General features: G+C 44.3%; 1 protein-coding gene across 1 annotated transcript in view; it reads right to left on the bottom strand.

The window, feature by feature from the left end:
• Nucleotides 1-6,787: 6,787 nt before the first annotated feature.
• Nucleotides 6,788-15,922, bottom strand: part of LOC110576030 (fibrous sheath-interacting protein 2-like) — a gene marked incomplete at its 5' end in the record, with an annotated part of 73,291 nt that continues 64,156 nt past the window's right edge. The window contains 2 exons of the mRNA XM_021685107.1: nt 6,788-6,981; nt 7,613-7,752. Coding sequence (XP_021540782.1) covers nt 6,788-6,981; nt 7,613-7,752 — 334 coding nt within the window. The remainder of the gene's footprint in view (nt 6,982-7,612; nt 7,753-15,922) is intronic.

The following is a 15,922-nucleotide window of genomic DNA, read 5'->3' as shown; positions in this document are numbered from 1 at the left end:
ACAGAAAAGTAACCATCTCAATTTATTGTTGTGTCTTGGGGAGGGGATCAGTTTCAGAGGTTCCCACTTGACTTTCCTCACCATGACAGCTCTCGCCCTACTGGCCCAGGGCCCCCGTGGGCATTACTCTCAAGCACCACCTCAATCCCAGTTACACCCCTGAGGAGTAGGAAATGACCACTAGGTAGGTCTGCTGGCCCCCTGTGAGTCTTGTTTCAGGCCAGGACTTCAGTGATTACTCAACCCTGAAGCCCCCAGTCTAACTGGGCCGTGGTCATGCTTCAGGTCTCTAGGTATCAATGTCAACTTTGATCTTGAGCCCAGTATTCCTCAAATGTCCGACTATGTACACTTTGTATATACACTGAAGTTAGTGGCTATAGGTCCTGTTAGGGGAAGTACTGGGGGGGTGGATATTCGTCATTGTCCTTCCTTCTAGGGACCCAGCTACCTCTTCGAGGTCAGAAAACAGCTGAAGTCTGGAAATGGAGCAAGGAATTAGAGGACTTTTTATTGGGAAAGCTCCCTCACACCCCTGCGCCTCCACTGTTGTCTTTTTCAGCTTGTAGATCTCAGTACCCTTGCTGGCTGTCCATCTGTATTATTCCTAGGGACACTTAGTCCATTTGCCATCTCTGCAACTCCTTGAGGGTAAAGCTTCCTTGGCTGCCCCTCAGGCCTTGTGGTTTGTTTTGGTATTTGTGGCCTCCTGCCTTCTGGTGGGTAGCACCTCCACCTGGTCTCTCTTACTCTGGGCCCCAGCTCTGTGATGGTCTCTTACCGCCATCCCTGGCCTACAGAGGAGGTCACCTCTGAATGTAGTGATGCTGGTGCCCCTTTTACCACAGCCTTCCTGATGACCTTGGTAAATGAGGTGTCCTCTGCCTCCCGCTGAGCCCCCCCACCCCGCACCGTGGAACACTACCCTCTCACGGGGTTTTTTACCTCGTGCAATTTATCCACTGCATCATGTGTGCTTCCCTCTGCCTTTTCATTCTTTCTTTTGCCGTTGGTCAGGGCAGCTCAGGCATTTCTACTTTGCTCAGTGGTAGCCATCACTTTCTCCAGGCCTCTAAGAACCACTTAGTAGAGACTTTGTATCCCCTGTGGGTCCTTGCCAGGGGATTAAATCTCTATTTTGAGAATGTGCTCCCGAGTCTCTGAATTTTTGCTTTTCTGCCCCTCTTGATATAGCACCCTTGAAATCCAACCCCAGTGCTTCCGTGGCTCCTGTCAGTACCCGTCAGCTAATTCTTGCAGCTCTTTGGTGTATACTTTCTTCTCTTAATTAGGCTCAGGACTAACGTGGCCAGGTTATGCTGGGATTTAATCCTAGTTATCAGCTTAGTAACCAGGAGAGGGGCCAGGCACAACTTCTTGGAGGGGGACGCGAGTGGCTTTGTCCGGGGAACAGGCTCTGCAGCATCTTCCAGCACAGAGGAAATGCTAGCTGTTAGGAGGGAAGAGTGGTCCCCTCTGCAAACTGAAGCCTGGGTGGGGGTGTCCACAGAGCCAACACCCTGAGGAGTGTCTGGCCAGATGCTCCCACTCCATGTCTCAGGGTCCCAGGATTTCCCAACCACATGGAATCATGTGGCCCTGACTGGCACAAAGCAGACATGCCACATGTTAAATATTGAGTATTTGATCTCCTTTGAGTTCGGCCACTCCATTATGTTCTCCCTTGGTCTGCTCCTTCACTGCAGGAGAAAGGGGCTTTGTGAGCTCCGGCAGAAGCCCTCTGGCCCTCACGCTTGGTCTTTAGCTCCTTATTAACTGTCCTCCATTTCCGTTCCCCGGCTGCAGGGCGTCCAGTACAATTTCACAGTGTCCAGCCATCTCCACCGTCTCTCTAGGTGTTATTCTTCTCGTGTATTTCGAAGATCTGAGTCACCACATCTGCCAGGCCATTCTCCGAGTGTTCCCAGGTTATCTCCGGAGAAATCCTGAGCAGTTGGACTGCCGTCCTGTGCCTGGGACCATCTGTCCCCCTTTAAAGACATAATTTGCCGTCCTGTGCCTGGGACCATCTGTCCCCCTCAGGACAGTGTCCATTCTGCCCAGCAGGCAATGCCTGATGTCAGAGGAGTCAAGGAGAGCTGCCGGACAGACTAGGTGCAGGTCTAAATCCTGTGGAGGAGAGCAAGAAGGGCGGAGCGGTGGGTAGGGAAGACCTTGGACTGTGCGGTGCAGTTCTAAGAACATCTGGCAAAGCAAATGCGTCTGTTGGGAGAGGCAGTCCACTGTGGGTCGTGAGCATCCTTGCACATTCTTGGTGAAGGTTTTTAAAGCCAGGCTTATTGGTCTCCAAATACTGAGCCATTTCTGTAGGGCAAGGTGAGCACAGTGTGACTACCGTTTAACTGCTTGCTTCCCAGGGGAGGGACACTGGTTTGTTTGCTCATTGCTCAAAATGTCCCAGGCCCTTGAGCCCGGGTTCCTCAGCTGCCATGCAACCCACTGCATGGGTGGCATCCGCCTGAGCCCATTACATTGTCCTGTGGGACTTGGGACAGGGGGACCGGCACAACTACGCCAGTACTCCTGCTGCTGCTGTTTGCTGTGCTGTCATACGCCATCTTGTTCTAAGCCAGTAAGTCTCACTGTCTACCTCCTGCCCCTGTGACGTGACAGGTCTAGTCCTTGCTGTCCTTTGTGAGGCTGGACTTCTTCCCCGGTAGCATCTCTGACTCCCAAGTCGCCTGTGAAGGGAACCCCACGTCTCACAGGAATGGCCTGTCTCAGTGTCCCTGCCACATTCGGGCACTGACGGAAGCTTGGCCTTCGTGGAAACGCGGGGATAACGGATTGCCGCGGCCGCAGCTGGAGCCGCTCATCACCTGCGCCCCCTGCGGTCAGAAATCTGAGAGGCGCACGTACACGCTGCAGCAAGCCAAGCCTGACACAAGCAGCCAGCAACGGGTTTTAGCGGATCGCTGGGAACAGTGAATGTTTCCTTGTTCCTTTAATGGATTCACTTCACAGAGGACAGTTGGAATTCATTGGTGGGCAAATTCCCAGTGATCTCAAGGCTAAACAGCTACGTTGAATGAAGTGCTCTTTAAGGACATTTTTCGGTTCTTGCCGTATCAGCTTTTCTTTCATGGTGGCCTAATTAACACCCTAGTCTGTCTGTCTGTCCCTTTTTGCTTCCTCTAACCTATTGGGGCATGTACCTAATAAGTATCTATCTCAGCGGTTTATGGACTCATTGAATCCAAAATTGGAGATAATCCTTATCTGGTACAGGACATCCCTCCTGTAAACATGTTTTGAAGCTCTTTGAAAGGAATAACCTGGTCATCATCTAAGTGGGATTCTAGTGAAGTGTAAAATGCTCTTCCCTGTGCTGTTAGGACCAAAGAATAAAGTTAAATGTTTCCTGATGTCTTTTATTTTATCTGAAAATGTAAACTTTGAAGACATAATTTGGGGTGTGATTATTTGCACTAGAAGGATTTAACCTAGCATTCTTCCTTTACTAAATAAGTGGCTCCTGATTCCTGCAAGTGTTACTGGAAACTGCGTCATAAAATAGATAAGAGCAGGTCAGTTTTCAGTAGGAAATAATCAACAATTACATTTACGATAAGCATTTGGTATTCTATAAATTAAATATGACCAATAGTATGTCATCAAAGATACATTGGTCTCTAAATAAATCACTAAAACTACGGAGATGATGTGCCAGGTCCTATAAAGGGGCAAAACTGTATGACATATGTTAATTGTTACTCTAAAGTATATGTGAAAAAAAAATTTAAAAAATAAAACATATGTGTATCATGCAGATATATGGCTGTTGTGATTGTATATTCAATTTAAGGCCAGTATATTCTCTACAATGAACTTCAGTCAAAAATGTGACTACCTTTTGCCAGCTTAGGCTTTAGAAGAGTACCTTGGGGATGATTGGAGATGACCTAGCCTCTTTAAAGAAGCCATTTTAAAAAGTCTGAACTGATGTTTTCCTTTTCGTCATGCCTCATAAGAAACTGAGGTATTAGATATCATTCCATTTGGCTTAGAAGAGGGTTACAGGTGGCTTAAGAAGTGATGTCGATGATGAATACAATGATGTTTCTTCAAGAGAAAGGCATTTATTAGCAAGTAGCTAACAACAGCAAAAAACCTTCATGATTATTAAATCTCTAACTTCTTTGGATTTTTTATTAGTATGCCATATGATTACCAAATCATAAAGTATACTCTGGTTGTTGTCAGAGCACACATCTTATTTTGCAGGCTGGTTTTGCTTATTTCAAATGTGCATTTCTGTTTGTTTAGGTTGTCACTAATCCTTGTCATTTTCAGTGTCTATATAGCATTCTTTCTTGTTAATAGGCTGTCCAGTTCCCCCCACTTGGATTGTTTTAATTTTTCATCATGATTAATACTACTGTTATGAACATTTTTATACAGAGTCCTTTTTAAATTTTTCCTTTTGTATTATTCCCTCGGACCACATTCCCCAAAGGGGTGTTACCAGATCCAAAAGTGCAGACAGAACCATAGCTTGTCTTATTGTTAGATTGCTTTCCAGAAAGATCAAATTTGTGGAACCATCAGCACTGTAGAGTTCAAATATAATTTTTCCCCTACATTCTGGACAACACTGGTATTTATCATTTCCTTTTTTCTTCTCTGGAAGGTATATTGTGATAACTTCAGGTTATTCTAATTTGCATTTTCTTTCATTGCAAGTGAAGCTGTGCATTTTTACTTTTAGTACTTTCATCTATTTCTTTACATTTAGATGATTCCATCTCCAAGGAGTGTAGCTACTAGCTCAAACATGCTTAGTGTATTTTGACCAGCAGGCTTTGAATCACTATGGTAGGCATCTTTCCTCCCATTGTGGGGCTCGCCTTTTGGCATTTAGCTCATTTGACAAAAAACATTTGTTTAAAATGAGGTCCGACTTTATTTGAAGCTACAAATGCAACCGTAGAAACAGACCAAATCAGTGGCTTGAGGCAGTAGTATCTGTCAAATAGCATGGTTGCATTCTCTCCTTCCTTTCTCACCTCCCTCCACCTCTTCCTTTCTCTGTTTTCTGCCTTTAGGACGGATCCATTGATAAAAGAGATTGCTTCTGGAGAGCAGAGCCAGGTAGCAGCTAGAAGAGCAGAGGTGGAGAGGCTTACTTTTCACCGCACCATTTGTACTTTTGACTTCCAAACTGGATTTGTATTACTTATTAGTAAAGACAAATTAAATCCATGTAAGATTAGTATTTGTCATTATTGTGAACCATTACAAAATGACTTTAAAACTTAGGCTGCTGCATGTGATGAATTTCAGTATGTAGGGGAAGGAATGAGGGAACAGATGAAGGTGGCCAACTTGGGAATAGGTGATATCTGGGCAGAACTGCCTGCCGTTTTATTTGCAAAAGTTCAGTTAACGTAACATTTATGGACTATAGGTACAACATAAAAGAAATTTACTTGCCTGGAAATATTTCCCCAGGGAGTTTTGGATAAGGCTGGGACCTTCCTCTGACCTAACTTTTTGGATAAAGTTGGGGTATGAGAATGACTAGTTGAGTGATCCTCTTCCTGTTGACTGCATAGAGGGAGGCCGGAGTGGTGGTTTCAGTACCAGAGTGGTGTTTCTGTCTCATGGAAGCAGTTTCTAGCCAAGCACTGTGTTTGAAGCCAGTTGGCAGGTACAGGTTCTGATTTGCTCTTTGTGATTCCTTGACTTTGGTGTTCTAGAAGGGACCTATCCTTTCTCCATCAATGGAGTTTTTTTTTTTTTTTTTAAGATTTTATTTATTTGTCAGAGAGAGATCAGAAGCAGGGGGAGCGGCAGGTAGAGGGAGAAGCAGGCTCCTCACTGAGCAGGGAGTCTGATGCGGGACTCGATCCCAGGACCCTGGGATCATGACCTGAGCCAAAGGCGGACGCTCAACCCACTGAGACACCCAGGTGTCCCCATCAATGGAATTTTGGCAAGTGCAGGAGCAGAGATATGACTGGAAAGCATGAGCTCCCTCTGGCCACTTCGGTGGTTCATGTGTCTTGAAGGGGCCAAGAGGGTAACTGGAGGCTTCAAAACCCCTCTGAGGAGTCAGATCCTTGCCTTGCCCTAGGTATTTGTGGATAGACTTTGGAACTGAACTTTCAGGGAATGCTTCTCCTGATCTGAATGGGCTACTGCCCATGAAGCCATGTACTAACTAGACTGACACTATCGAAGGAAGGAGCCGCTAGCTCCTCATGGCTATTTAAATGGAGATAAAATGAAAAATTCAGTTCTTTACTTACACTAGTGACTAAATAGCCATGTGGAGCTAGCGGCTACTGTACTGGAATGAAAATGTAGCCAGAGGGAGTATATCTATATATCTATGTGTGTGTGTATGCCATTTCCATCATCATAGAAGATTCCATTGGACAACACTGAATTAGATCATTCAGGCATGGTGGCTTTATATGCAGCTCTGCGACCAGAGGTGAAAGCCTTCCTGGTGCTTTCCAGACCTACCTGCCCTTTGAGGATTGCCTCAATTCCAGTTCCTTTTGGTTTTAAGTTAGTCTTCTCTTCCCAGCAAGGCTTCAGTGCCCTGAAGAGCAGAGATTGAGTCCCACTGGCAGATGTATCTCGATGGGAGGCACAGTCCTTCTTTTTGTGCCAAATGCCTATCAGAAGCATTTATCAAATCCTTCTTTTTTCCAGCTGCCTTTTTGTACATTCTTTGCTCTTATTTATTTATAAGAATTTAAAAGTATTTATAAGAATCAGTGTGTAGGACACAATGTCATGCTTTAAAAACCATTTATTAGTTTTGGGGAAGGTCAGCACCTTTATTGATGTTAGCTGTCGCAGTCTCAGCTTCTGTCCTGGTGAGGGGGTGTGGGGGTGAGGAAGATTTGGAAACATTGGCATTAGATCTTGAAAATACTTTGGACAGAGCCGATGATACCTTCTTCATCATTTCAGAACCCTGTTTGGAAGTACTGGGCTTATCAGCATCTGTGAACAAACCAAAAGAGAAATCTGGTCATTTATTATTGGGCTTTCCAATTAAGGCTGTCAGGCTGGGGTTGATGATTTAGGATTCAGAAAGAAGCATTTATATAATGACTTTTGAGTTTTAAAGTGCTTTCACAAAGAGTCTTCTTTTAAAGTTTTTTTAAAAAAGATTTTATTTATTTGAGAGAGAGAGTGAAAGCATGATTGGGGGGGAGGGTCAGAGGAAGAAGCAGACTCCCTGCTGAGCAGGGAGCCCGATGCAGGACTCGATCCTGGGACTCCAGGATCATGACCTGAGCTGAAGGCAGACACTTAACCAACTGAGCCACCCAGGTGCCCCCCCTCCCTTTTTAAAAGTTTTTAATTTTCATTCCTGGGTAGTTAATACACAGTGGCGTATGACTTTCAGGGATACAGCATAGTGATTCAACAATTCTATATATTACTCAGTACTCATCATGATAACACACTCTTTATTTGCTCCTTCTGAGCCCCCTGGGAAGGAAAGCAGAGACATTCAGTGAGGTTGGATGCCTCATGTCAGATGCCTTAGTCGGCACTAGAGCCCAGGCGCTGGTGCGCAGCTCTGTGCTCCCTGCACGTGACGCTTCTCGAGCCCGCTCAGCAGTACCTTCTCCCTCATCCAAAACAGCCTGAGGAGCTGATTCCACACGAAAAGGTAACTTCCAGTTCTCAACAGCGTGAGCATCCGTTTCAGAATGTCCAGGTAAAAGCAGCAGTGCATTAAAAAAGGTTATCGTTTCTGACTTGCTTTGGGTAAATTTTCAGTTGACTGACCCCAAGTGATCTGTTTGTTGTGTGAGCTATAAAGGACTTGTGTGGCCAATAAGAGTCTCCATTTGGACCCATTTTTTCTGCACCACTTGTTTTGTGCAAATCATCTCATAGTTTATGTTAACAGAATGATTACTCTGTCTATAAGGACAGAAATGAGCATTTATCTGTGTTGCTGATGCATCATGACAGGATGTCATGAAAAGACACAGGGCAATAAAGCACAGACTTTCTTGTTTCCAGTAAACGACAAAGTTCTCCTCTAGCTTTTGCAGTTATCTAGCTTTTAATCTCCAGCCACATAACCTTGGGAATCTCAAGAATCTATGATTAAAAGTAAGGTAGGAGACAGCAAATTTGCTCCCAAATAAGGGGAAAAAGTTTAGCTTTTCAAAGTAATAATGCAGTACTGGATTGTGCTAGTAGTTGACAAAATAAGAACCACCTAGAAATTAGTCAGGAAAAAGTCAAAATCTGCAGAGGCAAAGACAAAGGCTTGAATGGAGAGATCTACAGTCTGAAAAAGCAAGCCAACGACTTTTAGTTACAGGATTGAGGCATGTGCTACAAGGCCATATTCTGGAAATCTCACTGGAGGGGAAAGATGAAGATTTGTTTTTGCAGTCTGAAGATCTTGTTAAGAATGCAGATGCCTGGATCCCATTTCCCAGAGATACGAACTGGGCTGCTCTGGGGAGGGGCCAGGATTCTGTATTGATAGTAAGCATCCTGGGTGATCATGGCACAAGCGAGCCGTCACTGAACAACACTTTGGGACACTGCCCTGGGACATGGTGCTTCACAGGGTGGATGTGAGAAAAGCACTTAGCAGAATGCCTGATAAATGTTACTGCTAGGAACTGTCACCCCTTTGCTGGGAGGTTCAACTGAGAACTGCATACCAATTTGCAAATCACAATCTATATACATAGTAATATTATTGCAACCCCATATTGGTGGCAGAGGAGGGTGCAAGGCAGGAGCCACTCACTGCAGGGGGAGTGAATATATTTAGAATGACATCACTGAAAGCTTTATTAGAAAATCATAAATATGTTGTACCTGAAGTGTCATCATTTGAAGAATACAGGCCGGCCAGAGCACTTTCGCATTGATAGAGGGTGATAAACTGCCAAGACAGAGGTGAAATACTAGCTTAAGCCTCTGTCCTTTGTTGGACAGCAAACACCAGAAGTACCTAGAAACCCTCAAGGGACAAAGCACAACCACGTGGCATTTGTACACCCCAGTGGTGGTGCTCTGCAGTCTCGAAGACTAATTCTCTGGGATTTTGGCTGTTCCTAGGCATGACTTCTCATGATTTTTGCCAATTATGACACCCAGGATTGGCCCCAGGCTTGGACATGCACTGCCCCTTTAGGATCATTTCAAGGGCTCAAGTGTCCCAGGTTGCAAAAAATGCCAGCCATGCGTGCCCCCGTCCCCTTCTGGGGCTTGGAATAAATGACATGTTTTAGATACTTCTCTGAGAGAAGATAATGGTGGGGGGGTTCTTTAGGGGAGAAGGGGGGAAAGGGATGTCCAGTTCACTACCCCAGTCTTCCTTTAAATAGTTCTTAACAGTTGTGAGGTGTGGAGCAAGTCAGTGGCCGTGTGGGGCTGCAGGAGCACGGAGGTGGTAGGGCAGGGACAGTGGCTCGGATGCTGGCTCTGCTCTATGGACCTTTATCACCACCTAGGATGCAGAAGCGGCCTGATCCCAGAAGGACAGGCTGCAGGGTAGCCACTCCATGGTGGCAGCAGTTAAAAAGGAAGTAGCAAATCCATGAACTGAGGCATAAATGCATGCAAGATGAGAGAAGTTGTGTTTTATATTGATGGGGTGGAGTATTATTATAAAAGTTGACTCTAATTCTTCTAAGAGGATTCGAGGCAGCTTATGGATTAAGACATTGCAAAATAGGATATTTAAAGGGATCAACCAGGACAGGGACAATCTAAAGAACTGGTTCTCAACACTAGCAGCACAAGAGAACCATCTGGATAAATATTAAAAATAGGCATGCTTTGGCCCCAACCCAATTGAACAGGAACCCCTGAGGGTGGGGCAAGCATTTATCTGTTTTCTAAGTTATCCAGGTGACTAACGTGCAGCCAGGCTGAGCGCTCCTGATCTAAAGGAAGGTGGGGGGTGGGTGCTTCTGAATGGCCTGACATGAGTAGGTAGAGTCAATGGTTTGCAATGTTGGCTATCCATTAAAATCACCTGGGCAGCCTTTAGAACTCCCCAGGCCCAGGCTGCAACCCAGACCAATCAGAATCTCTGGGGCTGAGGCCTGGGAATCCACTTTTAAAGTTTGCCAGATGATTCCAATGTGCAGCCAGGATCGAGAACCTCTGCTCTGTGTAGTAGTTCCCAAATATGGCTATACATCTGACTAATGGGGAGAGGGCTAGGGAACTCTCAACATGGAGATTAAATTTGGTTCTGATGGCTAAGGCTGTTCTTTCAAAAAAATGTTTGTTGGGCTTCTACTATATTTCAGTCCTGTGTTAGGTGTTGGGCATACAGTTATGAACAAAACAAAGCCCTTGCCATCATGAAGCTTATATTGAAGTGAATATAAAGTCTACCAGAGGATGAGAACAGGAATATTTGTCTGCTTTCTTTACTGCTGAATCTCCAGTGCCTGGCACATAGTAGGCACTTGATAAAAAATTGTTAATGAATGGTTGACTGAATAGTGACTCAAGTGCTGTGAAGAAAAATAAAGCAGGGTAAGGGAGGATAGTGTGTGTGTGCCCATCTTACATGGGGTGGTCATGGAAGGCCTCACAGAGATGGTGACTTTTGAGCAAAGACTGGAAGGAGATGGGGGAGGAAGACATACAGCTATCTGGGGATAGTTGTGTCCCTGGCAAAGGAAGAGCAAGTTCAAAGGCCCTGAGGTGAAGCTTGCTTGGCAGTTTAGGGGAGCAGTAAGGAGGCCAGTGTGGCTGGAGGAGTGACAGTGAGTGGACAGAGGGGTAACAGAGTGACATACGGGTAATGGGGGTTGGGAAGAGAGAGGGTGGGCAGCTCATATAGGGCCCTGTAGACTACGGCAAGGCCTTTGGCATTAAGGGAAACATGATGGCTTCTTTTTCTGTGTCTTGACACTGGAGAGTGTATGTATTCATGTGTACAGTGACTAATGTTTACCTGGAGCTGAATGCCAAGCAGGAATTTCTGTGCTACTCGATAAAGAATGCTGAATATCTTAATGGATCAGGCCTTTAACTATAATTTACAATGGGAAAAAACTCAGCAAGCAAGAAGGACAATCAGTAAGAGGAGTCACAATGAGCCAGGGAATCAGCTTGGCAATGGAAAAGCCTGTCAGCAGGCCTCCAGACTGGCCTCTAAGTGATGCCTGAGGTTGTCAAATAGATGTTACTATTGCTAAATGAGAAGTGTCTAGAAAACCGATGAGGGGTGTATGAGAGGGTGTGTGTACACGCACACTGGGGAGTGGTTAGAGTAAACCTAGAGGAAAGCAAAAGTGATACAAAACAGAGAAGAGGGTCCAGGCAGATCTATGGCTTCAGCCATTATTGGAAACTTCCTAAGAGCGCCTTAGGGAAGGGGAATTTCTTGGGATCACACTGAGGTTCCTGAGGCCCCTCAAAGCACGACACACAAGCAGTCCCTTATTTGAAGGGAGTCCCTTATTTCTGTAAGGGCTTCACTAGCCACAATAAGGGGCCAGTGAAAAATATTTACCTTAATACTGCTTGCATTCTCCAGATCTGGATATGATACCAAGAGGGAAGTTTCCAAAAGACCCACAGCGAGGGAGGGAGCGAGTAGTAAAAGGGGCAATGGACTTGTTTGGAGTCAGAAAAACTGTGTTTGAATCTTAGCTTCACTATCTAAAGCTCTGTGAATACGGTGAGTTCTAACTTCTCTGACTCTGTTTCCTCATATGTACAATGGGGATGTGACTACTTTCTCACAAGAGGGCCAGGTGAAGTAATGTGTATTTGATATACATTTTATACATGTGTAATCATAAAGGACCAAGATGAGAAGATTCTCTCTGGATTAACCTTTGGGCCAAGGATTCTAGAAAAAATACAGTAAAACCTCAGTTACCTTGAATATGAGAGAGATCCCATTACTTGAATTATCTGATGAAATTGGTTAACCAGAATATCCACTCAATTTTATTATCAGTTGCTAGTTGTTCAAAAGTGTCTGAATGTACTTTCCTATTTTAGGAAGTCTTGTATACTGTACATATTTGAACTGACTTTTTTTGGTGATTGGGGCCATTTGGGTTTATCCGGGCCATCATTCCAATATAATTTTCAAGCATCTAGGCTAAATGCATGGCATCCCTTCTAGATATATCTAAGAAGTTGTTTTGATAAAGAGGGAATGGAAACATTCCAGGTACTTGAGAGTTCCAGATGGTCAGAGTCAAGTTGAGATTTTATTGTCTCTTCTGTGAAACGAAGAATTTGTATTGCCAGCCCTGACCTCCCCACTGAATTCTAGACTTAACTATCCAACTGCTCATGTGATCTGTGCATTTGAGTGTCCAATGGCCTCAATCTCACACAGCCCAAATGGAATTCTTGTTCCCTCCACCTTCACTTCCCTGCCTGTCTCACCACATGGTACCACAAGCCACTTAGTTGCTCAAGCCAAAATTGTAGGAATCATCCTTGATTTTTCTGTTTTCTTCACTTCCCACATCCACTCCATTAGCAGTTCCTGCTGATTCTACCTTCAAAATACATTCTGTATCTGTTCACTTTTTACCACCTCCATGGCTATACCCTTAGTCCAGGCCACCATTATTTCTTGGCTGGATTATTATGAAAGCCTCCTAAATGTTCTCCCTGCTTTAATCCTATCTCTACTTAGTTCACTCTCCAAATAGTAGTCAGAGGGATTTATTTAAAAAAATTCATAAATTAGATGATATCACTTCTCTGCTTAAAATCCCCCACAGGATTCCTACAGCAACCCAAAAGTAACCTACGCTCATTTCCACTGTCTATAAAAGGCCCTAACATGATCTGACCCCTAGCTATCTATCTCTCTAACCTCATCTCATAACACTTTCCTTCTCATTGGGCTCTAGGTACTGGTTTTATTCTTTTCCTCTAACATGCCAAGCTCATCCCATCCTAGGGTCTTTGCACTTACTGTACCCTGTGCCTGGGATCCTCTGCTTCCAGATCTTCCTGTGGCTGCTTTCTTTTGTCATTAAGGTCTGATGTTTCTGAACTTCTTGGATCAGACTAATCTAGCCAGCCACTCTCTTTCTTTTCTTCTTATTCACTCACGAATTCCACAAATACTTACTGAGTGCCTACTGTGTGCCTGTTTTCTAGGTATGTGGAGATATAGTGGACAGACAAAAATCCCTCCCCGCATGGAGCTAAATTCTAGGGGAAGGAGACAGTCAACAAACAAAAACATACAATCTATCAGATAGTATAAATGCTAGGGAACAAATTAAAGCAGGGCAGGAGGATAGGGAGTGCTGGGGTGGCCGTGAGTGCTGGGGTTGCAATTTTAAAGAAGGTGCTCAGAGGTGGCTTTACTTAGAAGATGATATTTAAGCAAAGATCTGAAGAAGGTGAGAAGTGAACTATGCAGATACCTGGGAAAAGAATGTTTTCGGCAGCTCAGTAAGTGCAAAGGTTCTGAGAAAGGAGAATGCCTGGCATGTCTGAGGGTGTGTGTGGCTGGAGTGGAGTGATTAAGAGGGGATCATAGGAGAGGTGGTCAGAGAGGTCATGGGGAGGGGGGAATGCTGTCCAGACCATGTGGAGCCTTGTAAGCCACTGGCTTTTACCCTGTGTGAGATGGGGGGGTACTTATTTTTATCTAGATTTATTGTGTTTATATTGCCCCCTGGCTCCCAAGTTAGAATGAGGGTAAGGACTTTGTCTCTCTTACTCATGGCTTTATCTCCAGAACTCAGAACAGTGTCCAGCACAAAGAAAGTGCTCAGAGAATCTTTGTTGAACGTGATTGAATGAGCCAACTGGACAGGTGCAATATTACCAAAGGATATAGGAACTAAGCATAATGTAGTGCAATGAAGTTGAGGAAAACAATGAAATGGATTCAGGTTTAGGAGACTTAGGCTCTATACTCTGACTCAATGTATGACCTTGGACAAGTCACTTCCCCACTCTGAACCTCAGGCTCTTCATCTTTAAAGTGAGGTTATAGTAGATGGCTTCTTTCTGGCTCTAACAGCCTATGATGATTCCATACTGCAGGCTGCACACCACTGATACATTATCTCATCCTCTGACTATGACCTGTCCATGGAATTCTGGCAAATTTAACAACACTCTATGGTTCATCTTTTAATAAATGTTTCCACTTACAAATGGAGAGGATAGCTTTCTTGAGTAACCTTTTGAATGGGTTGCAGGCTTGAAATAATCAAGGTCAACTCCAGTCCTGCAGTTTGTATTTCAAGGCCACCTTTATAGTAAACATTACACTCCCAACTTTAGGCCAGTGCTGCCACTGTGAGAACCCATTGATCCTTTGCAGTTTAAAAGAATAAGGGACCGGGGCGCCTGGGTGGCTCAGTCCGTTGAGCGTCCACCTTCGGCCTTTGGCTCAGGTCATGATCCCAGGGTCCTGGAATCCAGCCCCGCATCGGGCTCCCCGCTCAGTGGGGAGTTTGTGTCTCCCTCTCCCCCTGCCCCTCCCCCTTCTCATGCTCTCTCTCTCTCTCTCAAATAAATAAATAAAATCCTTAAAAAAACCCCCTGGGATTCAACAGTCTTGCACAATTCACAGCACTCACAGATCTGTACCTCTGAAACAAATAATACATTATATGTTAAGAAAAAAAAAAGAAGAAGATAGCAGGAGGGGAAGAATGAAGGGGGGGAAACGGGAGGGGGAGACGAACCATGAGAGACGATGGACTCTGAAAAACAAACTGAGGGTTCTAGAGGGGAGGGGGGTGGGAGAATGGGTTAGCCTGGTGATGGGTATTAAAGAGGGCACGTTCTGCATGGAGCACTGGGTGTTATGCACAAACAATGAATCATGGAACACTACATCAAAAACTAATGATGTAATGTATGGTGATTAACATAACAATAAAAAATTAAAAAAAAAAACCCCTGGGAGATGGCCACATCACGTGGGAAAATAAATATTTGAAAACTGTATATTATTTCATGCTTTAAAAATTCTTTAAATTTGTTGGGCGCCTGGGTGGCTCAGTTGGTTAAGCAACTGCCTTCGGCTCAGGTCATGATCCTGGAGTCCCGGGATCGAGTCCCGCATCGGGCTCCCTGCTCGGCAGGGAGTCTGCTTCTCCCTCTGGCCCTCCTCCCTCTCACTCTCTCTGTCTCAAATAAATAAATAAAATCTTTAAAAAAAAAATTCTTTAAATTTGTATTGTGAAGTACATTGTACTCAGAAAAAAAAAAAAGAATAGGGGACTAAGAACTCAAGTTGTAAATATTTTAATGAGTCAGTTCTAACAGAGACAAAAGATAAAGTGGAGTCTACCCTAGCCAGATTCTAACATAAATAAATTTAGGTTTAATTTTTAGCTTTAAAAGCTTTTGGGGGCACCTGAGTGGCTTAGTTTGTTAAGGGTCTGCCTTTGGCTCAGGTCATGATCCCAGGGTTCTGGGACTGAGCCCCAGGGCAGGCTCCCTGCTCAGCAGGGAGTCTGCTTCTCCCTTTCCCTCTGCCTCTCCCCCATGCTAGTGCTCTCTCTCAAAAATAAATAAGTAAAATCTTAAAAAAATAAAAGCTTTTTAAATATATTTTACTGGGGCTAAGCTAGTCCTACAAAGGAAGGATATACTCTTAAAGAGAGATTAAATCCTCGCAGCATGAGCTCCAGTCCACATTTAGATGCGATAAACCCATATTTTCTGGATATTTCCTACAGAAGCATGGCAATTTTAAACCCATAATATCACACCATGTACTTTATACCAAAATTATTAATGAAATTTTGGTGATTCCGAAAAAGCAAACTCATTGGCTCATGTTAACTATTCCCCCAAAGTAGGTCAACCTATTAGAAAACTTAGTGTTAGTTTCATGTTTCATAAGAGGAAATTTTATCAATGCAAAGAACAAAGTCTCCTTTAAATAGTATCTAAGAAAAAAAATCAATCCAACCTTCTGTTATTT

This window comes from Neomonachus schauinslandi, chromosome X, assembly GCF_002201575.2.
Source record: "Neomonachus schauinslandi chromosome X, ASM220157v2, whole genome shotgun sequence".
NCBI lineage: Eukaryota > Metazoa > Chordata > Mammalia > Carnivora > Phocidae > Neomonachus > Neomonachus schauinslandi.
This window is presented reverse-complemented; position numbering and strand designations above follow the sequence as displayed.